The following is a 25,888-nucleotide window of genomic DNA, read 5'->3' as shown; positions in this document are numbered from 1 at the left end:
AGTGGCTTGCCTGATTTTTATTTCCCATGCAAAAGAGCAGTGGGTCCAAAATACTTCTATTATACCACAGTCAGTTTTCTTTTTTCTCTGTCTTAAAGTGAATTAAGTTAAAATGTATGGCTTTTTTTTTGTAAACAGAACTTGAATGACAGCAAATAAGATCCCTACTTTAGCTGTTGTATTAAACAGCTTTTAATTTTAGCCCTCTGGACAGGAGGGAAAATGGAGCACAGACAGCCTTTATGGCATGTCTAAGACCAGAAGTGGCAGAACAGCTCACAAACTCCAGGATTCTGTCCTTAACTAGTTGATTCTCCTTCTTTAGAAGGTTTTGGAAAATCGAACTTCACAAGGGCATTTTTTTGTTCATAAATATGACCTGAAATTCCTTACTACAACAGGAAGATAGCTAGCTCTTTCTTAATTGATATATATATATGTGTATATATATATGTGTATGTTTACACACACACGCACACACACACACAGAGTTAATAGATAAGTATGTTCATGATGCTTCCTTCTGTGTTCTCTTGATATCCTTGTGATGGCAGCATGTTGACAAGTGTCAAGGAGTCCAGCACAGCCATTGTCTGAAAAGTAGGTTAGTCAGTCGATTTCTCCTCTTGTCCTTTCTTTGAATTATCTTCTGGACAGTTTGTTAGAAAATAGCACCCCTAGCAAAACACTGAGCTGCACATTCTGAACTTGTAGAAGTAGATGAGTAGGTCTACACCTCTATTAATATATCTAGGGAAGGAGAGTTATTTCTTCATTGTTGAAGTACACAGCTACCTGGGAATTTCCTATATCTGTATTGGGGCTCATTGTCTCATGAAAGCAACAAGGCCAAGAAGCAGTAGAGTATCAAAACAATGGTCTTTCAGAAGACTCTTGTTTTACCTGTGTTTGCTAGTAGCTAAGAAAACTGCTAGCCTCATGGTGTCTCTGAGTTGCCTACAGTTAGGTTTCCTGGGGAAAACAGTCCTAGGTACATTCAAATGAACTGATGATGTATCTCATTGAAAGACAGTCAAGCCAAAGCTTAGGTCATGCAAAAAAGCTTCAGGAACTTCATACCTTGCCTCTGGATGTCAGCAACCACTTACCTGATACACTCCTGCCACGAATGTCAAGGCTGTAGCAATGCCGATAGCATAGCACTCTTTCCCACACTCGGCATTTATCCCCACAATGGTAAGGTTGAAGGCAGTTGTGTTGGACAGACTGTCATTCTGCAGAGAGCCATCATCTGGGGCTGGTGGGGCATCATCATTCAAGTCAAACCCAGCCGAGAGAAGTTCTCGGTCCACAACTTGTCCCACCATTAAGCTTATCAAGCTGAAAATGCCAACTGAGACATGACGGGATGTGCCCATTAAGAAATAGATGATGTTGGCAAAGAATGATGTGTAAAGGCTGTAAATGGGCTTCAGACCTGCCAGCAGTGAGTATGCAATTGCTTGAGGCACCAAAATGATCCCAATCACTAACCCAGACATAACATCCCCCCAAATGTACTCTTTGCACTGGTACTTGGGAAGCCATCGTAAAACAGGAAAGAAGTCCATAACAAAGTTCTTCAGCTTCTGTGGTGTGCAGGAGCAGCTCTTTCTCAGCTTAGCTAGGATGACTTCTTTCCTGTTAATCTTGATGTGAGGCTTTCTTTCCATGAGAAAGCAGGATGAGGTGTTGTTTTCCATTCTGGTAGCATCAAGTGGTCTTTCCATTTTCCCAGTGTTTACTTCATTTATGTGTTCCTGCAAAGTGAAGAAAACCTCTGTTAGGTTGCAATTCAGGAAGGTTTTCTTAGCACAGTCGCTTAACACTGTAAGTTTGTCACCTGATTTTGCTTTTAAGGAAGCATCATCCCAACAAGAACACTATAACAGGGCTCCAGTGACACTCAAGTCTAAGAAATAAATCTGCCCTTTCTTGCAGACATTAAAGAGTACTTTCAATTGAATCCAGTTTGTTCTATTAAAGAAAAATGGGGTTAAATTAGTAATTTCTTTGTGTGACAAAGATTTCCATCATCTATTCCAAATGTTCCATCATAAAGGTCTCTGTGAGCAGAGGCAGAACTTGATGGTGTGAAATAAACATGCACTAGTGAGGTAGGTTATAGTGTTTCTGTATAGGGAGTACATCTTGTAGTCATTGATTTGTCACTCACATGGGGTATAATGATCTGTCACTGCAGTTGTTGTCAATGCAGAGGAGGAAAATGTTGCTGGTCGGACCTGTAAAGCAGAGTTTTCTGGAGAGCAACAGTTTAGTCTTACATAAAAGATATGCACACAAACCGTTGATGGACTCTTTGTAGCTGCTACATAACATGAACTTGTTGAATTGTAGATTGTTTTGATGTGCAACTTCTGGTAATAAATACCTACTCACAAATACCACCACATTGGCAACATATGGACCAAGCACCATGATGTTACCATGTCAGAAGAGTGCTACATGTTAGTATTTTCGGGTTTAAATCCATAGTTACCCAACTTTGCTCTCCCAGTAACGAGATACAAAAAATAATTATGTGTACAGCCAAACAAACACAGCAGTGTTTCGTATGGTTCTCCTGCTTGTTTTCTGTTATATGATGACTGGGATTATTTGTATGCCCCTGATGGGGATGCTTTCAATGTCTCTTGCTTCAATGGACACAACTGTTTTCACCAAACTCAACCTCTGCATTTTTACTCAGTTGTCAAATTAAATTGAGATTAGCTTAGTGCATTCATAAGTAGTTTTGGGGTAGGTGGGAACATGACTAAGAGGCAAAACATGCAAGTGCCCTAACTTACATAGCTCCAAAAATAAAATAGGAACACACAAGTGGAAAATGTTAAACAGACTATGCCAAATGGGAAATCTTGTCTTCTGGTTAGCAGTGGAAAGAAAGAAGAGAGTTCCACGTGAGGATGCCCATATATGAGTAGTGGGAGATAAGGAGTGACTCATACTGATCTAGATGACGATAGTATGTACTAGTACAACTGTATGCAGAACTTCTAGGAAAGCAGACCGTCACTAGGCTCAGCCTCTCCCAGTGTCATTAACAGCCAGGATCTCTACATCAGAGCTGTTTGGTGCCAGGAGTGACATTGCAATAATGTCAAAGCTTGTCTTCACTTACAAGTAAAAGCTGTTTCTTTCCTCTTTCAATGTTTAGAGACAGACTCTGTACCCATCAGTTTCATAAAACTTGAAGTACACTTACTGGCACAGTATTCTGTTGGTAAATTTTAATGGTTTTAACAATTAATACGTAGTTTAGATGGTAGTGACAGAAGTCATCATTCTCTGTGTAAATTTAATGTATTTTTTTGTTGTTAAGAAGAATATTTTGATTTGTTAATTTTTGGCAACAGCCTGTTAAGGTGTAGAATTCCAAGCTTAGAAAAAGCAAAGTGTTTATGAGTCTGACTGGAAGCATAATTGAAAACCAAAAAAATAGATTATCAATAGCCTGTACGCTTTTGATCTGGAGCGGTCCAAATAGAGGGTGGCTTATTAGAAAGTCTTTTGTCTATCCTGCTTAGAAGTAGTTTTCAAGATTTTAATAATTACGTTTTGCCACCAGATTGAAAATAATAAGATACATATCTGTAACTAGTTCAGAACTCTTAAGCGAGTTCTCAGATATCATGATACAGCATACAGATAAATGATACAGTATGAGTTCTAAGGCTATGCGAGGTTTAACCGCAATTCAAAGCAGGATGTTTAGGTGTTATAGGTAATTTATAAATTTGTAAAAGGCACAGTAGAGATTCTCGTTAGAAATGTGTGGACTGATTGTCCAGGTTTAAAAGGACCTGCATAATAGTCTAAATACATTCTACAAAATCAGTAGATTTTTATCCATCCCAATTAAATAAACCCATTTTTAGTTCCCATTGTGCTTGTTACATACATTTCTTTGTGTTTGTAAGTAAGGTTTATTTTCATCATAAGGGAACGCTAATTACAATTTAATGTAATTATTTAGAAAGATCAATGTTTATTTTTTTTCAATGCTAAGTTTACTTTAGACCCTAATGTACTGCACAGTTATGCTAGCTGAGATCTGCTTGTACAGGAAGTAGGTTGTATCTAGTCTTTGTTAGAATGCAAAGGTGACAGAAAAGATAAATGAAGTTGCAACACCAAGAGAAGTATTTGAGAGCTTATGAATGAAGTTTACCAAATACAGAATACTAGCAAATGTAATAAAGACACTCATTTTTAAAAGGCAAAAGCTCAGTACTTCCTGTCTTACCTAAATTAGTTTGGAGAATGAGAAATTTGTGCATGAGGACAGCAAGTCCTTATTCAAATGCCGCTCACTTCTTACAGCCGAGTGAATTCAGCCAGCCAGGAAATAAGTACTGTGCCCTTGCTCTACATACTTAAAAGCTGGTGGGCAGTTCAATATCCAATGAGTGCTTTTTATAGGCTACATAAAAAAGATTGCATCAGCTTCTGTACACTAGGCTCATATATTTAATTGCATAGTTGCTGTCTGCCCCTCTCTAATCTCATACAATTTACCTGGAAGTAATTTGGCATTTACCAAAAAAAAAAAAAACCCCATTGCAATTCAGATGTGTGTATTGTTTGTGCAACTCCCTGAGGGATAATAGTGACTTTTAATACATGATTGAAACATAATTTCTTTGGAAATTTATTAAGAGATCTTGTGTTTGAATGATAGTTTAGTTATATGTATCTATTAGCTATACTGCCTTACTGGATAATCAGAATAATAGCTTTTTGTAAAAAAACAACCAATCCTCCGCCTCCCCCCCCAAAAAAAAAAGTTAGCACAGTAAAGTATGTATCTTCTGTGTTCAAGCTGACAGGAAGTAATTTTCTTCAATTATTTTTTTTTCCTGAAAATAAAGGTTTCCTTCCTGTAAGTAACTGTCTATTCTACTATATATGCATTCAGATTCCATGTCAAATGAACATGGTAGCTGCAATGCACTCAGCTCTCAACCTATATTGGTATCCAGAAACTGTTAATATTTAAAGTTTCCTTGTTGCTTTTAGAATACCGTAAAGCCACACCAAGTAAGGGAAGGGACATTGTTATCAGCAATGCATTTTTCAGCTGTATAACCAAATAATTGTCAGCTAACTCATTGCTTCACCTGAAGGAAATGGGATTCCACCACAGATATGTGCTATCCCCTGTATGCTTGTGCAGCCTAGCAGAGCTTGGAGCTTCCAATGTTCTTGCCATCTCCAAAGACAAAATGGTGGCGAGATCTGTCTGCTGCTGTGCTCATGAGCCAACTCCAGCCTTCTGATTCCGGCACTGACATACACCACCATCCTTCCAAAGTGGTAATACCTGAGAAATATGCAGGAGCCCTAGCGGTGTCAGTAAGTGGATTCCTTTACTGGTTCACCAAATGACCCATTTTCAGCTTAGGCCGTACTATCAAATGGAAAACTACTATTTCACTCTCCCTTTCTTCCTCCAGAGCTCCACAGAACATAATATTTGCATTTTATTCAAGTCATCATTTGCTGAAAGAGCTGTTCTTAGCAGGGCTGTACAGATGAAGCAGCACATAACACAAAACATGTTAGTTCATTGTATTTGACTTTGGTATTGGAAGAACTGTTTAAAACAAGTGAAAGTTTACTTGTGTGCACAGTCATGTATATGTTTAACATTCATGTAATTAGAATGGAAAGTGGTCTTGGTTATTTTTAATTGTACTTTTGTGTTTGGAATCTTCACAGTGAAGTTTTTTCAAGTTTCCCTTGACCATATGACCAAAAACAATTGAGCAGAACCTTGTCTGAACAACTCATTCTTTCAGGTTAAATGCATTGACTCACATTTTTTTGTGAAAAAAAGGAACAAGGGAAAGAACCATTCAAGCCAAACAAACTGCTGACTTTCCAACTGGCCTTTCTTCCTGTCTTTTCATCATGCCTGTGACCTGACAAAATCTTTCAGCAGGGTCAGAAATGTTTATCACAGTATGTTCATGTGGGATTTCTCTTTGAGGATTCTTTGGCAGGCAGTTTCTGCTGCTGCATGTATGACCATTCTGAATGGATGAGTTGTTCTTTGTGAAACAGCACAGCCCCCCAAAACTTTTTTTTTTCCATCATTTTGCCTCCCCATCCTGATTGTCCACCAAAAAATCTGAAGCTGTGTCTCTAGAAAGCCCAGGAGGGAGCAGCGAGGGTGAGCCTGTCTCCCGTGCTAAGGATATATTTTAAATTCTTTGTTTAGAACAGAAGTCAGACAGTATCATAACTCTATACTATAATTGCTCGCTTGCTGAAATACTGACTTCAAGTGTAAGTTGGGATAGAGCCATTTAAAAACTTCGAGCCAAGTGATGTTCACTGTTTTCTCCATGTTTGAACTATGAAAAACGAATGTGGTTAGGGTGGGTTTTGTATTTATTGTTGCATAACTCACAGAAAAACATGAGAGACATCAGTTTAGTTAAACATTTGATTGGAAGCACAGGTGTTGAGTTAAACTGTTCATGTTGCTCATCTTTCATATTAGAAACCTTTCTTGGCTCTAATGGCTATGACTATGTTACTGTTCTGGTTTTGAGCAATGGCACAATTTTGAAAAATCTCCTTGTTCAGCCTCATGGTGCATAGATTCAATGTACAGAGGTGTGTTATTCTTGCAAACCAGATTTTTTTTCAGAGGAAAGTACCTAGAAACTATGCCCCAGTGCACTCTGACCCTTTATGGTAGCATAAAAACCTAAGCCAGCAGTTGGTGCTTTGGACATATTTGAACAGATGTGGGGAGTACATTTAGTTTGTGAGAACTGACTAGTCTGAAATAAATCCCCTGAGCTGCATGTAATGTAAGACAATACTGCTTTGGCATGTACTGCTTTGATTTATTTATCTGCTTTTGTTCTGCAGGGTTGCTTAGATATGTCAGCATAACCTAAATGTTTTAGAAGTGATCAAGTGCTAAAACAGAACAAGTAAGATGAATGTTTCTCCCTGTTTTGCATTAGCTGTTGTATTTTCATCTTCAGGACTAAGATGTACTTGCAAGCAGACTTAAGCAAGGTGCCAGCAACCAAAACCATTTATTTATACACTGACCTAGCAAGGTGTCAGACTATAGGTACAGAACATGGCAATGCCCTTTAGGAAAATTATGTGAAACTTGATAGACTTGGTTAGTTTTTTCACTATATTTGGGCAAAATATTGTCGCTTCAAAGCACTTTGTTGCATTTCAGTTTTACGCTAATTCAGAAGTGTAAGAGGAAACTGCATTCCAGCTTAGTGGTCTCTACTAAGTCAGGAAAGCCAGATCAAGTCCTCTGCAGATTAAAACTGCTATAGAAAGGAGAGATTTATTCTGAGAGTCTTTTAGATTTGTGTATTTCTAATAAAATCTCCAATTGATAATTTTTATTCCCAACTGTAAATTGCTCTAGGATTTTCCAGGCAAGTTAGGCTCTTTTTTAAATGCTTGCATTCACCACCAGCTATGATTCAAATCTTGTTTTCCCAAGGATTCTCAGTTCCATATCCCAGTGAGTAAGGTGACAGTCACTGGCAGGTAACAATCCCAGAGCTGATGAGCAGGCGACAGTGGAACTCACACAGTCAGCCAGCACCTGTTGTTAAGGCTGGCCCATCAGATCATCTTTGGAAATGATCATATATGCAATTAAATGATCAAGTAGTTTCACTTGTTCTCAAGAGACGGGTTTTGTTCAAGGATTCCAGAACATGCTGTTCTAACTATTGACATGCATTTGAAGGCAAGACAGCACTATTCTTCTGGAGAGTCTTAGGACATGACCACTGAAAAGGCATTTCCTGTGGAGTCAAAAAAACATTCCTAAAAATCAGATTTCTTGCTTTTGGAAAAGTAACTGTTTCAAAGTGAAAGTCTGTTATTAAAAAAAAAAAGTCTTTCAGGATAGCTTTTCAAGACCGGGTCATCATTCACAAAGTTAAATACTGAGCTCTGCTTTCTGCCCTGTGGTTTTGCTGGACATTGTTTAGCCATACTAAGCTGTCATAGAGAAAACCAAATTGATAGTCCATTCTCATGGTTTTTCCTGTTGTCTTCTGTGGCATCTTGTGTTTACTACATGCAATAAGGACAGTATTTTGGAAACACTCTTTTGTACTTAAGCACTGAGAAAATGCTCTCAGTTTCAGTATCAATGTAGTGCTTTGAGAAACAGATAAGCCTAGTATATGCTATTATTAAAAATAGAATTAAAAACCAGCCAAATGGTTGAACTCTTGGACGAGGGTTGCAGGAAAGATAATTGCTGTACCATTTACAGCTGACTGCATGCTTTACAAACTTTTGCCCAGTGTCTACCTTATTAGCAATATTTATGAACAACAACATAATGAGAAACCAAAAAAAACCATCACGAGCAAAGTAAGCCAAAAGAGGCAGTTCTGCACCTTTGAGAACAGGTAAAGAAAAAATTAACCTGAATTCAGAGGCACAGGAAGGGAGACAAATCTCTTACCTGAATAACTTTTTGACAGGAATGTACCAGCTCTGTTTTTGCCCGTTGGAATGAATGAAAATCTTCAGACAGACATTTCTCTATTTGTGTAAAGGATAATTATTAGCTAAATATTCCTCAAGGTAAGAATGGGTAGTTATGGAATCTTAAGCTTCCTGTTTGGTAGTGTGTTGTCACTTCTATCTTTTTGTAAAGCTGGATATATATGTAGCACTAGCTGAGGATTTGAGTTTAAATAATGCATAAGATTATTAATTAACTAGCACTGATCCAAAAATTGTGCTGAGTTCAGGCTAGCACATCTCTGACCTTTGAAGCTACTTTTCATCTGAGATTTGATCTGGTTTATGCATCCTCATGTAGCATTAGGTTTTGATTTTACATATTCAAGGTGTATGAATAGAATTTCCGTCTTGCTTGAGATCTGTGCACTTTGCAGTCTGGAATAAGTACTGTTCTACTCAGTGCATAGGATGGGATGGCTGGAGGTCAGAGTTCTGTTCCTACATGCCAGCACATTCAGATCACAAGATTTGTTGCTTTTGCGTAAACCAAAGACTGTAAAATGTAGGCAGACCAGCAGGACAAAGATAGACTTTTCTGTTGAAAGTCTACTTCATTCTTTTGAAGTATATAAATGACCAAGTTCCCTCTCAGTTATCTTAGATCTTTGTATAAGTGCAGAGCTATCCAAATGACAAATAAACATCTATCTCCTCCTCTTGACAAAGGTGATAGGTAATGTTTAATGGTTACTAAGCAGTGAAGATAACAGGTTGGGCACAAGGCCATGACTTGCAGGAACTGTATTCAGCTGGCCTACGAGCTAAGGGATGAGGATATGTGTATTTCTCAGCCAAGGAAGAGCATGAGCAGGCATGCAGTAAGAATCTGAGATGGGAGTTTCAAGGCCACAAAAAGACTATGTTGCTGGCTTGCGGAGAGGTGCAGGGGGGGTGCAGTGCACAAGCACAACTAGAGAGGGCTAGGTTCCAGCATTGTCTTTTATCCCAGTGCAAAAAGTTTTTTCCTGCTCTTTAAAAGTAAGAAGGAAACATAAAAATTATGTAAATGAAACGTCAAAGCTTAGGTGAGAGTGGAATAGAAAGGGAAGCATCTCGCATCTGACTTCTGTGGTGTTAAACTGGTCATAGATTCTTAAAACTACTGGCTGTTACCAGGGACTTAGACTCGGTGATAGTAGTTGTGATATTCTGAACTCTAAAGAGGGTAATTTCAGTCTTACTAAAATCCTGTTTCTTGCTTCTTTATTATGGAATGTCTTGTCAACCACTCGCATCCCTTTCCCTTTGCTAAAGTAGCTCTTAGAAGAAAGGGGATGCCTTACTGCATAACGAATTTTGCACACTGGTCAGAAAGACGGTGTGTTTCTTTGGTCTTGTGCTCTCCAGAATAGAAGACTTCACTGCTTCTGTTAATTTAATTTTAGCCTTGCAGTATTTCTTCATTAAAAATCAAGTGACTTAAACTCAAGTCTCTCAAATTCATCCTTTCATCCATTTTACTGTCTAATTGTTAGAAACAAGAGTTATCTTGTCTAGCGACCTCCTAAAATGCGTGTGCCATCTGCTTCAGTACTAAAGTAAGCTTGCCCACTCTGTTGTCCTTCACAATGCATTAAATATTTGGAAACTCTCTGAGTTCTGGTATTTGCAGTCTTGGAATTTTCAGAATAATTGGGGTTTGCCCAACTTAACATTTTTTTGACAAAGACCTCTCTGCATTTCTCTCCAACAGCACTTTTCCCAATATCAGGCTCCTAAGAGAAAGGATATTACTGTATCATTATCACTTGACCCTTTCCATATATGGTTGTAACTTTGTTTTGCCTCAAGCTAGCCTAAAAATAACACTTTTTGAAATCTAAAGAAAGAAACTTAAAATAATAATTTTGAACAATTTTTTAGGTACAGCACAGTACAAGTGAGGCTAAATGTCTCTGGACAGGACAGTTCCACACGGGAAAAAAGTGACAAAATGAAGCAATCTCTCATTCTGTCTCTAGGAATTTTGAAAATTATATCATTTTGACAAAACTGTGTTTTATGATGAAAAAGTTTTACTTAACCTACAAAAATACTGACAGCAGAAGGTTCATCAGTGGATTATGGAAATGAGAGTTCACACTCCATTACATGAAGTCATTCATCAAGGCTTCAGTCCAGCAATAATTCTGAGTGGGCGGGTCCTGGCATCCTGGTTGTATTCCACTGACACTAACAAAAAAGACTCAGTTCTAAACATGCTGTCTTTCCTTGTCGGCTGCTGAGTTGTGAAACAGTTGTAACTGGCCAAAATAACCAAAAGAGGTACTACAATGAAACACCTGTTGCTAAGAATAGAAACTACAGTAGAAAAGAATGATGATCATTGACCAGTAATTCTGAGTTTACAGATGATTTATCTTCATGAACAGATGCATACCCTTAACTGGTTAAAAAACTGTAAAAGGTTGAAAGCAGAATTGAACACAGGTATTTATGAAATAAATGCTTTAAAGATATAAAATATATTTGACTTTGTTGACACATTTACTTGAGGATTTCAGATTATTTCAGAAAAATTCATGGCATTGCTATGCACAATTCATATCTGGTAACCTAACTATGTACTTTAAAAAAATAGTGCTGAATTAGTCACATAGGGACAGTTAATCTTAGAATCACAGAATCATAGTTAAAAATGTTTGTTTACTGGGCCACAGTCAATAATACCAAATCTTCAAAAGTACAAAGTCCAAATGTAATAGCCATGTTCTTCCTTCTATGCAAGTGTTTCAAGTTCATAAATTCAGTGAATTAAAAAAACCTCTTAAGCCTAATGCCTGCATTGTTTAAAATGCCCTCAAGCCTCAATTTCTCTGTAGTTTACCTTTCTATCATAGCGACCAGGTGATGTGCCTAAAAAGCACACATTTGGTTGCAATTTAATTGGAAAGATGGGCTCACTGAAGGTAAACATCCACTCCCTTCCAATCCACTATGCACTGCACCCCACATTCCTTCTCTAGCTGTAGCAAGTGTCCAGTGCAGCTGAAAATGTATGCAGAGTCATGTTGCTGATTTTTTTAAATGAAAAAGATCTGTAGTTCCTATTGTAGGAGAAACTGAGATCTACAAGATTCAGTGCAGATTTGTATACTCAAAACTGAGGAAGGCTGTCACTCAGCATGCAAGCGCCTTTCCATTTCCCACTACAAACACAGAACCAATGGATTAGTACTTACCAAAGGCACAAAGTAGCTGCAGTAGTTCCACAATAGTTTTTGGATCAGCACACAGTAGCACAGTACCTCAGGAGCACAGCTTTCTGTAAGAATAGATTAGAAATTGTGTGGGCCTTTCCAATTGGGTATCACTCTAATAATGTTTACAGTGAGATAATATAAATAAGCAGTAGCACTGGAAAAATCTTTGTCCTGTAGAGTGTAATCACAGGTAAAAGATAAACTTCAAGTCATTACATTAGCTGGTAATCTCTGACTTCTTACTCATCTCTGCTATTTTGCCTTAATAGAACTGGTTGAACTGTGTGGAGTTCAAATAGAATTGCAGTACTGACTTGGCTTTTTAACAGTTTCAGGGGTTTTGTATACTTACTTCAATTAGATGAAAAAATACTCTTATTGTGTTAGATGAGGTTAGGGCAGGAAGTGTGTGGAACTGTCTTTACACTTAGCATGTGACTTGAGATTTGTCCTTTGAAAAAGGATTTTTATTAAAATAAATCATGAAGGGAGTCTAGCTGATAAATCTTATATATAGGAAGAATTTACGTATGTCAACTGACATTGAGTGTAAAATGTCTGAGCTTTCCTGCCTTGTAGAGAAAACTGCCAGTTGTTTCACCCCAGACAGCCAGAATTGTAGAACCACAGCCTGCTTATTGGTGAAGATGAATGTTACTACTGATACTTATATATCTTAGAGGCAAATTTAATGTAGCAAGGATAGTCTTGCTGGAATTCTGAATCTTGTTCACCCATTCCTTGAAATTTTGTGTAATCTTAACTGGATATTGAAAACCCATTTCTGGGTGCAAAGAAAATAGATTATTTCTTACTACATTGTGAAGTAAATTTTCTTGTTTCATAAACACACAATGTAATGCATCTTTATATTGAAAGGGGAGATATTTTTCTTATTAATGGAAGTTTTTTAGGATGGGGAAAGAATGAAGGAAAAAGGGTAGCACATGAACATGAAGACCATGAATGGAAGACCTATCACTGCTGTATTTAATAATACACCAGTAGTCTAAATTGTAATGCCAAACCTAGGTTCAAAATAGAATTATCAGATCTCAGTTTGTAGACACTTGTAGGTTTGCATCTCATAGAAAACTCTCTATAAATGTAACTGGCTAGTTTGACCTCCTTAATTGTAAGAGGTTTTATGTTCAAGAGTGAGTAGCAGACACTGGCTTGCCATTTAAAAAGCTGCTCTTTCCACATTAGCTTATAGTGGTCATGTCAGTTCTGAAGTACTCAGAAACCACTCATCACAAAAATTCTTCAGGATTAAGAGCAAGACATGGATGACATATTCATTGTGCCTTTTCACCATCAGAAGTTATTAAATACTAGTAAATTAGAAAATAAACTCAGTATCATTTTGCAAGTAAGTTACATAGTCAAGTTAGACATAAAGTTGCCTGTGGAGAATCAAGGATTGATACAGAAAGACACACCTGAAACTACATCTGATATGCAAATAAATCCAGCAGCTGCTGGACTTCACCAGACACCATGTGCTGTTTGTATTTTAGATATAAGAGAAGTACATCAGCTGAGAAATCTAGCTGCAAATCTTCACACTTTCAGTATTTAGCTCCATGTTTTTCTTTTCTTAGGCTGTTTGTTGGTTCATCCATCACATGCTCCTTAGTACACATCTTGACAAGTGGAAACAAGTTTTGAGAACATGAGATGGAAAAAATGAAAGTATCTGGTAAAAGTAGCACATTGTGCATTAGTGCAGAATTTCAGGTCCATTTACAGTATGTCCATGAGCAACCAAACTGCTTGCAAGAGCACATTAAGTGAAGCATTGCTGAATTTGGTTCTTGTTGCATATTTGGCACCAGGGAGGGCAATTGTTCCCTCTCAGTGTTATGATTTACACAATAGTAAATAAGCTGTGTTCCGTGATATAGCTGGACTCACATACTTTTGGACTGTATTTCCTCGTACAGCTAGCAGGCAAAAGAATAGATGGAGCATAAACAGCAAATAAAAATGTGAACATGAAGGAGTGATAATAACAGAACCATGAAATGAAAACAGTAAGTCCAAGTCCAAATATGTACCAAGGAGGCTCATTACAGGAGGTGCAGTATTGTGTGTGCTTGAGTTAGAATGCTGGATGCATACAGAGAACTGTTCTGTCACTGCTTGGAAAGAAAAGTTCAGTTACAACTTTCTCAGGCAATGCCAAAAGGTGTTATGTGCTTGAAGTAAGCTAGTTTTAGCATTTGGTCACAATTTCTCTTCCTTCTGCATCTTTAATCTTCATTATTGATTTAGTCTCCCTGTCACCTCATTTCAAAACTTTTGCTTTTAGGTGACATTATTTGGAGTTCCATCATCAAGGGCAGTATCAAACCACAATGAACATTTTACTTGTAGCCAAGTTACTTGTAGCCAAGTGTTAGGCAGAAGGGCATCAGTTTCATCCATCAAACTCAGTCAGAAAGGTGTCCTCTAGCAGTCCAGCTCATATACAGTAACTGAACCTATCTTTCAATCACTTGCAAAGCCTTTAAATTTGTAGCGAAGAATCAGCCGAAAAGCATTTTCTGCTGTTTCACGTTATTATTTAATTGTTCCCTTTGCAAATGAATGTGAACATGACAAACCTCAACAAGGGATCTCGGGGTCTCGCAACACTGAATTATCCATGCTTAGGTGATCTGATTGGCTATGTCTAGAGAGGTCAGATACTAAAATAGCATATGCCTTTGCCTAAATTGCTTCTACAGCCTGTTTCCCGTTTTACATCTGGAATTTGTTTTAAAGGGGAAGAGGGGCGTGGGGGGAGACGAGATGCAACAGTCTAACAATATTTTCTGAGGTTAACTCACCTCGACACAGGAAGCTGTTGGTGCTTTGTCTGCCTCTCTCTTCCCCCCACACACAGCACGCTCATTGCTGAAAGAAGGACTGAGACTATGCTCACAAAAGCAGGCTGAGTAAGAAATGGAAAATCATAGGCTGTGATTAGCATTGGCTTGAAAACATCCATTGTTTGCTTGCACTTCTGTGCCTGTGAATTTCAGCCAGATCACAGCAAGGATTTTGTGAGTTGCTTTGCAGGGTGAAGCTCAGATAATGCTGATTTCAAAGAGCAAAGAAGCATATTAAAATGCTGTATAAATCAAAGTAAATTCTATTTTTATGTTTTTAAAAAAGAAAAAAGATTCAGCTGAATGCACAGCCTCTTGGCTGGCTTTTGGAAGAGGCAGTGATTTCCAGTAAATAACAGCTGATGTATTCTTCATTTTTGAAGCAGTTTATTCCTAAGTCACAGAGATTCTACCCATCCTTCTTTTTGCGCATGTACCACGCTGGTTGGTTGTGTGGATGGATTAACTGTGACAAGCTGTGACATCAGCAAAGGCTGGATGCTGCCTAGCTCTGTGGTTTTGTAATGCATCCTCCCATTACTGCTGGGCTGACTCATTCCTGCTATAGGGTGAGTGAATTATGCGAAGTGTGGGCCAGCACAGACTGAAGTTCTCAGCGTTGTGCTTCTGTGCAGAAGCTGTGCCATAATTGTAAAGCAAGCAGATTTTCCAACCCTGCTTGCACAAATGATAGAGCAGAGGAGCAAATGCAGAAAAATATTAATGCTAATAAATAGACACAGAAGTGATAAAATATACAAGTTAGTTAGTGTGGGTGAGGTAGTCTTTGGCCTTTGAAAAAGCCTCTGAATTAGGGTTTTTGGTCTGCAAAGCATGTGTGAAAAGCACAGGCTGTGTTTTGCTTGGGAACCACCAGGGAGGAAGAATCAGTGTTCATCAACCTGAAAAATATCAAGTTATCACGGTTATTTTGGAGTATGGGGATTTCATGAGCAGGAGCCAATTTACTTTACCTGTAGTGATCATAGGAAATGAGAGTGAGTGGAGCAAGAACATGGTAGAAGCGGCTCTAGTGTGAGTGAGTGCTATACTGTTAACTTCCACTCAATTCAGGAGGGGCAAGTGTTGTTTATTAATAACCCAGGAACCTACCGATTTCTCAGTTACTTATTAATGATCTTGTACTTAAACCTGAAGTACCAGACTAGTAGGGTTTTTGGTTGACACTGAAGAGACTTGGAGAGAACTGTTGAGAATTCAGCCTCTGGAAAGGTGAATGCTAATGAGTGCTATTCTGCCCTTCATATACTCTGAGGTATCATTTCAATAGTGCTCACAGTCCCTTAGGATCTGCTTTTAAGGTCCAGAGGTTTTTTTAAGTACTCAGCAGAACAAGAAGCTTATGTAGACAGTTGGTAGGTTTGGAGCAAACAAGGTCTTTGTAAAAACCTGAATGTTAAATTGGCTTAATTTCATTCATCATAGCGGCAAAAGTAATTAGAAAAACCAAGGAGGCGTGATCCTTTTGTGTTGTAAGAGACACTTGGAGGGCAATAAGTTTCCCTTCTGGAAAAAATAAACTTCTGACATTTTCTGTCCAGAGCTTTTGACCTTCATCTTGTAGATTCTCTGCTCTAAGCTTACGTTTAACATTTAACAGCCTGTTCTGGCTAAAAAACAGGACAGGTACTTCTGAAGACCATTCCTTCTGGAGGACCTGGTAGCAGCAAGAATTTGAAATGGCACAGATTATTATTATTGTTTGTTCCCCCAACAGTTACCATGGGAACATTTGCAAGCTTATTGTTGTTTGTTTTCAGTGAAGACCTTGAGTTTGGACACTGAACTCCTTTCCAGGATAGATAGATACTTGTGCGTATTCTGGAGCTTTATGATCCCTAAAATGGCATCATGCATTCCAGAAAGGTGGTAAGCAATTCCTTGGGATGCTGTATCTACAGATGCTCTTGATAGTCACTTACTTCAAGAACTACTTTCACTTCATCTAGTCTTGAGCGGGTGAATTCAATTGTCATGCATATTTACACTCATTAAGAGCAATGGTGACGGTGTTACCATTGATCCACATCCTGGACTTGGACACCATGGACAAGAGAGTGTATGATTGCAGGAACCACCTTACAAGGGCAGGCAAAGATGGTCTGGCACACGGCTAAGCATCTTTATCAAATGAATAGTGGTATGTAATATGATCATTACATAGTATGATGTGTAATAGTATGATACATACATGATCAATATAGTATCTCTGCTGTAATATCATCAGCAGAGATACTAGATACTGCTGTAGCAGGGTAGTATCTTGGACTACACTGTTGCTTCTCTAGGATTAACACAGAAAACTTTCAATGGAGACGGGTCTTTTTTAGGTGGCCCCCTCATGGAGTCTACCTTCCAAGTGTGAGGTTGGCCAATAGTCCGCTGAAAAATTTCACAGGTGTGAGTTGCATCTCTCCGCTGCTAATATCTTGTGCCAGTTTTTTGTCCCTGCTTCTTGGCTACTTTTGCAACTAGGTGGGCAGTCTTTTCAAGTAGAGGTTCCCAATGAGGATGTACGCAGGCTCTGCTGCCATGGGAGTGGTGTTAGCCAGCCCCTACGGCCAGTCTGCTGGAAGAGAGGCTGTTGTCAGATACTGATGAGAGCAATCCAGATTATGTCAGCTTTTGGTGTGGGTGGTAACTGTGTTCACTAGAAATACAAAAGGGAGACCACACCAGCTGAGTGAGAATGTCAGGATGAGGATGAGTACTATTCCAGTATATTGGTGTTTCCCAATCATCTTAATTCTAGGCTCTCTTCAACAGAGGGTCTCTGTTGATGGTTACCCTACATGATACATTTGAGTTCCTAAATGGGCTATAACAGGGGTCAGGCACAAGACTTCCTATCCCAGGAGATTTAGTTCAGTACATTACAATAAAGTCTGATAAAGTTAGCTTGACGTGTTATCGGATATTCAGTACTTGACTGAAGATCACCTGGAAAGGAAACACTCTCTGCCTGTGGTTTTTGTTCTCTCTTCTTGGTAGATAAGATATTTGGTCCAATGTCTGTGTGTGCACTTGTTAGCCAGGATATGCAACTATATTCCTGGACAGGATCAACCCAGGGCAGAAGAGAAGCAACAGATGGGCATGGGAGGGAAGCAATAGCTGTAGGCTAAGTAGTAGTATCTGCAGTTGTGCTAACTGGAGCGGATCTGGCTGTGATGCAAGGTGTTGACAGCTAAAGCTATCTTACCTCTGCCCTCCCAATAGATTAAGTTTCTGAATGGGAGTAGGCTGAAAGTGGCATGGATAAGAAGCACAACATGAGTATCTTACAACACTTTGGCAAGCTGTCTAGTGCTACCTATGCACCTGAAAAGAATTTCCCTGCATACTTTACTTCAGTTATAGGAGGCAATGGAAAGCCATTAAGATGGGCCGGTAACCTTCGATTGAGCAAAGGATTACCCACAAAGCAAGCCTTTTCAAGGAAGGGAGCAAACAGATTTTGTGACAATCAGCAGACACCCCTCTGTACTCATCACTGCTCTTCATATTCACAGCATGATCATTGCTCCCAAGTGGCAGCACATGGGTCTGGAACTGAGACCATGACACAGACTGGAAAGATGCCTCACCAGCAGGCAACAGCTTCTGGAGTATAGCAGCCTCAAGCCTGGTGCTTCCGTGGGCCTTGGTGCCAGGATGCCAGCAAATGTGCTTTAGTGTAGTTGTTGATAATGACTGAAGATGAAGAACGTCTATCTGGCAAGTCTCCCAGAGAAATCCCAGCTGAGGAGCAGTTGAAAGCTGGGCACAGACAGGACAGCGATTGCATCTAAAATACCCAACAGCAACCAATGAACGATCTCAGTCTTGCAAGTACTCAAATGAAATGATGAGTACATAATTTTCTGGGTGTTTATAAAAGAAGGCGGTGGTGTCTAGAAGCCATGACAGAAAGATTGGAAGAGGAGCAGGCAAAAAAATGACTGTAAAATTCTGTGAGCTTGCAACCAAGAGCCCAATCATAGGTACAAGATGTTGCACCAACAGGTTAGATGTAGAACGATGTTGATGTTTTGAACAACTTTGGCAATGTCATGTGGATTTATCCTGGGCTGTGGATTTACCTTGTCACATGCCTGTTAACAGTTTCGATCTGGCTTTCAGTGTCCTAAAATTGTCTTAGAGCACTCCTAGCAGGGGCCTGGCAGTTGAACCAATCTTCTCCATGCAGAATGTTTGTTAATAGTACCAGTTTCTGTGCCTCAAGTGCAACAGTCAGCATGGCTTCCAGTCACTACATGGCAGGCAGCCATGCAACGCAAGCTCTAGCAGTACTGTATATGCTGTAAAAAAATGCATCAATCTCACACCAGAAATGTAGTATGGGGTTAGGATAAGATCAAAATCTGAGGAAGTGTCAATCCTGTCAGTCAAGTAATCATTTTATTAATGGGAGCGTATTGTTTGGTCCACTTGGAAGGAAGAAGAGATTCTTATAAAGATCAGCCAAAGAACATAAGAAGTACCTCTACACCTACACACATAACACAACAAGATCTCATGTACCATCACTCAGTCATGGTTGGCAATGGCACTCTGTTTTAAGTATGTTACTTAATTGATGCAGTAGGAAAAATATAAATGTGCTGGGACCCTAAGTGTACAGGCATCAAATAGAAGGTTTTATTTATGCATGTATTTTCACATAATACTGTGTAGACCTTAGATTGAAGTCAGGAAGACCCTAGTTCCTTTGCTTTTATCTAAATGGCATTATTAACTTTTTACAAGACAGTGTAGTTAATCATTCTTACACACACTGACTGTAAGTGTGCATGTAAGCAAATATTTCAATAGAACACAGGGTGCAACTGGAAATAGTTAATGGATCTGAGGGAGCAGAACTAGTTTTTGCAAAAAAACCTGAAACTTGTGTTTGAACTTTGGAATAGGACTTCTTTTTAAAAAACCTTTGTCTAAGCAAAAAAAACCTGGTTCCAAATGGCTGTTCTTTAGTTCAACAGTGACTTTTAAAATACTTCAAAGTATACTAAAGCAAATAAATTTCTTTCTGCTATTTGCTTCTTTTACAGCTGCACCATTTGACTTGGGCAGGAACTCTTTAAGCCTATCGGTGTCTGCATACACGACAATTTCTGTCATGGTAGTAGGATATACTTTAAAAATAAAAAGCCTGCTTCAGATCTTTGGTAAAAGAGTGTGACCAGGCTGGGGCTAAGACTGTGTTCTTCGTTACATAACGTGGAGCTGGCACAGTGGCTATGGCCTGTGTTACACTTTGCCTGCCTTGTCGTTCTCTTCTAGACCCTGGTCAGAGATTTGTCTTCTCCAGATTCCACAGTTCCCTTATTTATGCACTAGGAAATTCTGTCAGCCTTTTTTAATTCTCTGAGAATTTGGAACTGCTATTACAGTTTTTTCACTGAAACCTTTTCTTGACAAGAAAGCACAGAGGAAGAGCCTCCATCAAAGAGGCTCAGAAATGCCTGGGGAGGCACAGAAAGAAGCAAGTTGTGACTCTCAGCACAGAGTCCAGCATTGGTTTAAGAGCTCTGTTGATGGCTCCATTCTCATGTAAAATCCTGTGTGCTTGTCATGGTGTGCTAACACTGATCAGTTGCAAGAACTGTAATTGTCTCTCCTCCTTCCATCATACTGAGGGAATTGGATCAGTAGTTCACTTGTACAGCTTTCCATCCAAGCAAAGGCAAAGTGCCTAGGAAAGAGCAGGCAAGATTTCAGGAGAAGTGGTCAGGCTGCACTGTACCAGAAAAATTAGTTGTTGTGCCCTGGCATGGCTAGAGAAATCAGCTTTGAGAGGGGTTGCCAAGACTCTGCTCAGCGCTGCTGTGTGACTGCGGCTGGACTTACGTCAAGGGTGCTTAAAAAGTCTTTTGGTCAGGTCATACTGAGGCCAGAATTTGGCCACCAGGCCAAGGCTGTTGCTTGGGCCACTGCCCTTACTTGAGCAGAATATTCTCAACAGAAGTTCATTGTTAATTCCTATTTGGCACTTCATACTGGCAAAAATTCTGCAACCCTTTCATATTTCAGTTAAATCAGGCCTTAAGTTCAGAAGTTACGGGAAACTGACCACACAGTACTTTGTATTTGTTTCTACTGTTTACCAGGCAAGAAAGCCTTTCAGGAATTTAAAGTAAATCTTCTAGTATATCACATATAAATTGCAAATGCCATTTTTCATCCCCTGGATAAAAGAATTCTGTGTTCCCATGCATGTGCATGTCCAAATTTTGGTACCTGTGTTCCTGCAAGATTCCCTGACACAAAGGGATGCATCATAGGGCTGCTAAGTCTTTGAATGCATTTATTTAAAGCTGGATAAAAGATTAGCAGCCTGTTCTTGGGAGTACAGGAGAAATACTAAGCAAATGCTTGCAATGAAGTAAAAATTACAGACATTGTGTACATAAATTCAGCATTCTTTGAAAAACACGAAGTTATTTTTCAGCTGAACCTAAATCCATAAGAAGTGCTACTAAGAAATCTATATTATATATTGCAAATTAGGAGTACATTGAGAAAGACTGCATATGGGGCAATGTGGAAAGAGCTGGCCTAGTAGTGGGTAATCCAATGGAAATTGAAAAAACAGCTTAACCAAAAAAAGAAAATATATGTAAATTTTACTTCAGCAAAGAGTTAGAAATGTTAATATTCTGTTAAAAAAATCAGAATTCAGCAAGCAAATCCATTATATTGCTTCTATTGCTGCTGAAGTGGGAAGGGGGCATGGATTGGTCAAGAGACATGACTTGCTTATGGTGAACACTTGTTACTTTAGAGGAAGGAAATTTGTGTACAATTCCAAGAACCTAAGTCACATATAAATTTTGAGAAGGAAGCCATCTGACTATTATCTACTAATCAAGTCCTAGCTCTGCTATAATATTTGCGTTTGTAATTTTTATTTCTTTGCTCTTCAGAGTGGTGAATGGCAAACTTAACTACGATTTTACTGCCTTGGATAACCTTATGGATCTCCTGTGGGAAAATAAGCTGATTCCAGGTAAGGGCACAGCCTCCACAGCTTAGTATATCTGTTTGCCCATACTGTACAATCATTAGAATATTCTTAGAGAGCTTTTCCAAAGCTGGTTTTGATAAAAATTCATTATTTACCTACTTGGCCTTACATCATGTCCATGAAAAACAGTGTGAGCAAAATGATATTATAGCAATTAAAGCAACACAAATGGTTTTACACTGCGTTTGAAGGTAGTTTCAGATGGATGGACTTGTAAATTAGATGTCTTGAAGAGGAGAAGACTTTGTACTCATTGACATGTACCTAAAGGGGCCAGAGAAGCAGATACTCAAGGTATAACTTCCCGTAAATTTATGCAAACATCCACTGTTTTAAGTTTCCTCTGAGCCTTGCATTTATGTTAGCAATTACTATTTTTGATTGCTATAGTCACTGACAAGTAACAAGTGAACAACATCAAATCTGAAATATTTCTGGTGGGAACATGTGAAAACAGGAAAGAGAGCCCATTTAATGATGCTTCTTCATTAACAAGTTTGTTTCAGATGATGTGATAACCCCTTCACAAAAAAAGGAGACCAATTTCTTATGTCTTTTTTAGGATTTGAACTGATGGGGAATCCATCAGGATACTTTTTAGATTTTGAAGATAAAGAACATGTAGTACAGTGGAGAAACTTAATTACGGTTCTGGCCAGGAGATACATAGGTAAGTTAAAAAAATAAAAGCCTTGTTATGTATTCTGTTGTAATCCTTCTAGCTACTTGAAAAAGTTCTGTGTATTCTGATCAATTTCAAGACCCTGGATTTCAACACAAAACCAGAAAAAACCCATGCCAGAACAGACCGTGGAGACCATGGGATAATAGTCCCTCTTTTTACTGATCCATGGCTGACATCCAGAATGAGTAGAGTGTTCTGGGTAGCACATTTGGCCTGCAAGGACTTTTAACCTTGTTACATTGTTGTGGTTGTAAACCACCAGCTTTCACTGAAGCATGACAACCTGAATACTTCTCGCATGCCAGCTTCAAGTATTTCTAACAAGGCAGAAGACCCAACCTGAATTAAGGGTAGGTGCCCTAATCACAAAGCTGTAAGTCATCTCCCTCTCACTTTCCATCTTTTTCAAGTATTCCTGCATTTCATCAAAAATGAGAGATCATTTTGAAACTCCCAAATCACATTTCCCTCATTGTTAAAAATAATGAGGGAAATGAAGTAGTTGTGTTTCGGGGTGCTGAGCCTCACCTGCAGCCCTAACTAATGGAACTGTCTGTATAAGTCACTTATTGATAGTATTGTCTGGATATGCAGCTCACTGATAAATGAGGCCTCTCCTACAGATAGGTATGGATTGGAGCATGTTGCTAAGTGGAATTTTGAAACATGGAATGAACCAGACCACCACGACTTTGACAATGTGTCTATGACAGTAAAAGGTGAGCATGTTTGGGAGCACTTATGAGTGTGGTGAAGAGAGGCAGGTGTGTGGGGTGAGCAGAGGGGTGACACAGAGAAGTAAGTTATACTGACAAAGAAGTAGGGTAGACGGGTGTGATAAGGAATGTGACAGGTACACCAAATCTGTTTTGCTAAGGTTGTGTTACTGGCTACACTTTATTCCCTGCTGGGGTATCAGGGATAGTAGAACAGGAGGAACAAAACAGGAGTTACACTAAGAAGATGCAGTTCATTAACTTGGATATAAGATACAGTTAATAGCAGGAAGGGGGTGAAGGGTGGAATAAGAGGAAAACTCTTCATTGACGGTTGCATGCCTTGGGAACCTATTCATACAAAATCTTTGGAAGAATCTTGTGAAAGCAGCTGAGATTTTGATGTTTTCTTGTGTTGTCCGTGCATAGGAAAGGGTAGACCCAGTTTGTGAGGTCTTGCCAATAAATCAAGTAATAGGGTTATAACATCTCCTTGTAGTTTTAGATCCAGTTTCTGTTTTGAGTTATCATCTTTGATATATACATCTGCTTGGACTTCAGGGTTTCTCAACTATTATGATGCTTGCTCAGAAGGATTAAGAGCAGCCAGTCCTCTTCTAAAATTTGGAGGGCCTGGGGATTCCTTCCATCCCTTACCCAAGTCACCCATATGCTGGAGTCTTCTTTGTCATTGCTACAATGGGACCAACTTCTTCACAGGGGAGACTGGTGTAAGGCTGGATTACATCTCTCTCCATAGGAAGGTTAGTCCAAGATTTCAGTTTAAAGCCATTTTATCAATCAGTTCAATCAAAGTTACATTTTATTCTGATTTATGAAGTTGATGATGATCATGATGAGTGTCCAGCCTATAGCAGGAAGCATGGCTACCTATTCCTGCAAAACTTATGTGATGTTTAGTTACAAGACTTCAACTCAAAGCAAATTTGCCTTTGCCTGATTCCCAAGGGAAAACAACTCCTCTACTTCTGTTCCATTTTATATTCTAGGAGGAGCTCATGCAAGCAGCACATGCTGTAGTAGATGAGGTAAAAATACTAATATTGTTGGTCCACAGCACCTTGATGACCCAGGATATGTTTTATGTTTATGACTCTGGGTTATGTCTGTATGTTTACCACTGTTTTCTCACTACCACTAAGCAGATATGAAATATTGTTGTAGGGAGGTGGGAATTCTCTTTACATCTTGCAACAAGAAGTGGAAGCAGTTCAACAAATTCAGAAGCTGTTTCCAAGTTTTTCTTCGGTTGCCATATACAATGATGAAGCAGATCCAATGGTTGGATGGTCCATTCCACAGCTCTGGCGAGCTGATGTGACCTATGCAGCTATGGTTGTAAAGGTAAGAATTCGTTGGTAGTTTTGGCACAGTAGTGTTTCCTGATGTGTTAATACAGTTGAAAAACAGACTTAACAGTTAATTTTTAAGCAGCTACTCAGACTAATAGATCCTAAAAAAGGAGAGCTCCCTACTGATAAAGTAGGGAGTCTGAATAGTCTGGTTTTAGTAGCTCAATTTAATTTGTATTAATTTTCTTCATCTTTCCTTAAAAAAAGAAAATCCAACTCAAAACCAAACTGAGAACTTGTCAGAGAAGTGCTAGAGAACTGAGTTGAAGAATGTATACAGTCCCCCAGATAGATCCATTTGATAAGATTACTCCCACACATGCCATCTCCATGTAATTCTACTGCTCTGGTGTCAGTACTCACGTATGTGAGACATTATTTCCCAGCTCCTTTGTAAGTTTATCTCATCAAGAGATATCAGGCATAATTAAGAAGTCCCTTGAGCTCTCAGCATAGATCTGTTCTTTGGTTTTGGATACTGGCTGTACACATGGTCTTATTAATTACTGCTAATAATTACTGATGTTGACCAGAAAAGCAGAAGAAGAGAATGCTCAACATTCCTGCCTCTGCAGTAATTGAACCCTGGCCCCAGGGCAAACTCAGCTTTTCCCCTGCATAGCAGTAATTTCCACGGCGCGCCTGGTGCTTTGTGAGCCATTACCTTATACAGCACGTAGAGTCCAAGTGCTGCTGTGTAAAGGAATAATTCCCAAACACAGGAGCATGTATGTCACCCAGAAAAAAGATTTATCTTATCAGCTGCTCCTGGGGAGACAAAGGCTCCCAGCTCTCTGAGACTGCATATACAAGCAGTCTTCTGTAAGGCAGCAAGCCATTGACTTCATCACAGAGAGTTTGCAAGACAAAATAACAGTGTTTATAATGATGTGGTGATATGAAGGGGGAAAGAAAGACAATACAGTGGAAAATTAACACTTGGGTGTATAGAAGTTGAAGCCCTGTGCTCCTTCAGGGACACAGTTGTGAGACTGTTCAGTTGTCGGCCTTCTGAAGTTCTGCTTGATTCTGCTACTCAGGCACAATCTAATAAACAGAGAGCTTGGGAACTGTGATGTTTTGCAGGAAAGCAGCACAGCAATCAGTGAAACATCAGGAGAATTAATTCCAAGTTAGCACCAAGTGGGAAAAATGATTAATTAAGAAAGAGAACCCGGGACCAGCTGACAGACACTGGTGTAGTGGGTACAAAGTAACTCCAGATTTGGAGAACCATTTAGGTTTAATTCAGATGGTAAATCCTGATTGCTAATTAAGTATTCAAGACAGAGGAGCATCATCTGTAGTGCAGTAGACAAGGAAATGTATTCATTATTTATGGAGAGTACTAGTAAGAGTTATTTCAGAGACTTATTACTGTCAAAACTATGTAGATACTTCAGATTTTACAGTGATTAATATATC

General features: G+C 39.1%; 2 protein-coding genes across 3 annotated transcripts in view; one reads left to right on the top strand and one right to left on the bottom strand.

Annotated features, from left to right (window-relative positions):
- IDUA (alpha-L-iduronidase) overlaps positions 1–25,888 on the top strand; it is a 46,137-nt gene that overhangs the window by 10,790 nt on the left and 9,459 nt on the right. Inside the window, exons 3-7 of the mRNA XM_048292944.1 lie at positions 21,589–21,671; positions 22,252–22,359; positions 22,998–23,093; positions 23,652–23,854; positions 24,276–24,455. Coding sequence (XP_048148901.1) covers positions 21,589–21,671; positions 22,252–22,359; positions 22,998–23,093; positions 23,652–23,854; positions 24,276–24,455 — 670 coding nt within the window. The remainder of the gene's footprint in view (positions 1–21,588; positions 21,672–22,251; positions 22,360–22,997; positions 23,094–23,651; positions 23,855–24,275; positions 24,456–25,888) is intronic.
- SLC26A1 (solute carrier family 26 member 1) overlaps positions 1–25,888 on the bottom strand; it is a 37,612-nt gene that overhangs the window by 5,130 nt on the left and 6,594 nt on the right. The window contains exons 3-5 of one of the 2 annotated variants that reach the window (XM_048292943.1): positions 14,600–14,703; positions 11,745–11,827; positions 1,110–1,760 (exon numbers count right to left, since the gene is read on the bottom strand). In XM_048292943.1, the coding sequence (XP_048148900.1) occupies positions 1,110–1,730 (621 nt within the window). In that variant the 5' untranslated portion in view covers positions 1,731–1,760; positions 11,745–11,827; positions 14,600–14,703. The remainder of the gene's footprint in view (positions 1–1,109; positions 1,761–11,744; positions 11,828–14,599; positions 14,704–25,888) is intronic. The other variant, XM_048292941.1, reaches the window with a different exon arrangement.

This window comes from Corvus hawaiiensis, chromosome Z, assembly GCF_020740725.1.
Source record: "Corvus hawaiiensis isolate bCorHaw1 chromosome Z, bCorHaw1.pri.cur, whole genome shotgun sequence".
NCBI lineage: Eukaryota > Metazoa > Chordata > Aves > Passeriformes > Corvidae > Corvus > Corvus hawaiiensis.
The sequence above is the reverse complement of the archived record's forward strand: the minus strand, read 5'-3'. Positions and strand labels throughout refer to the sequence as shown.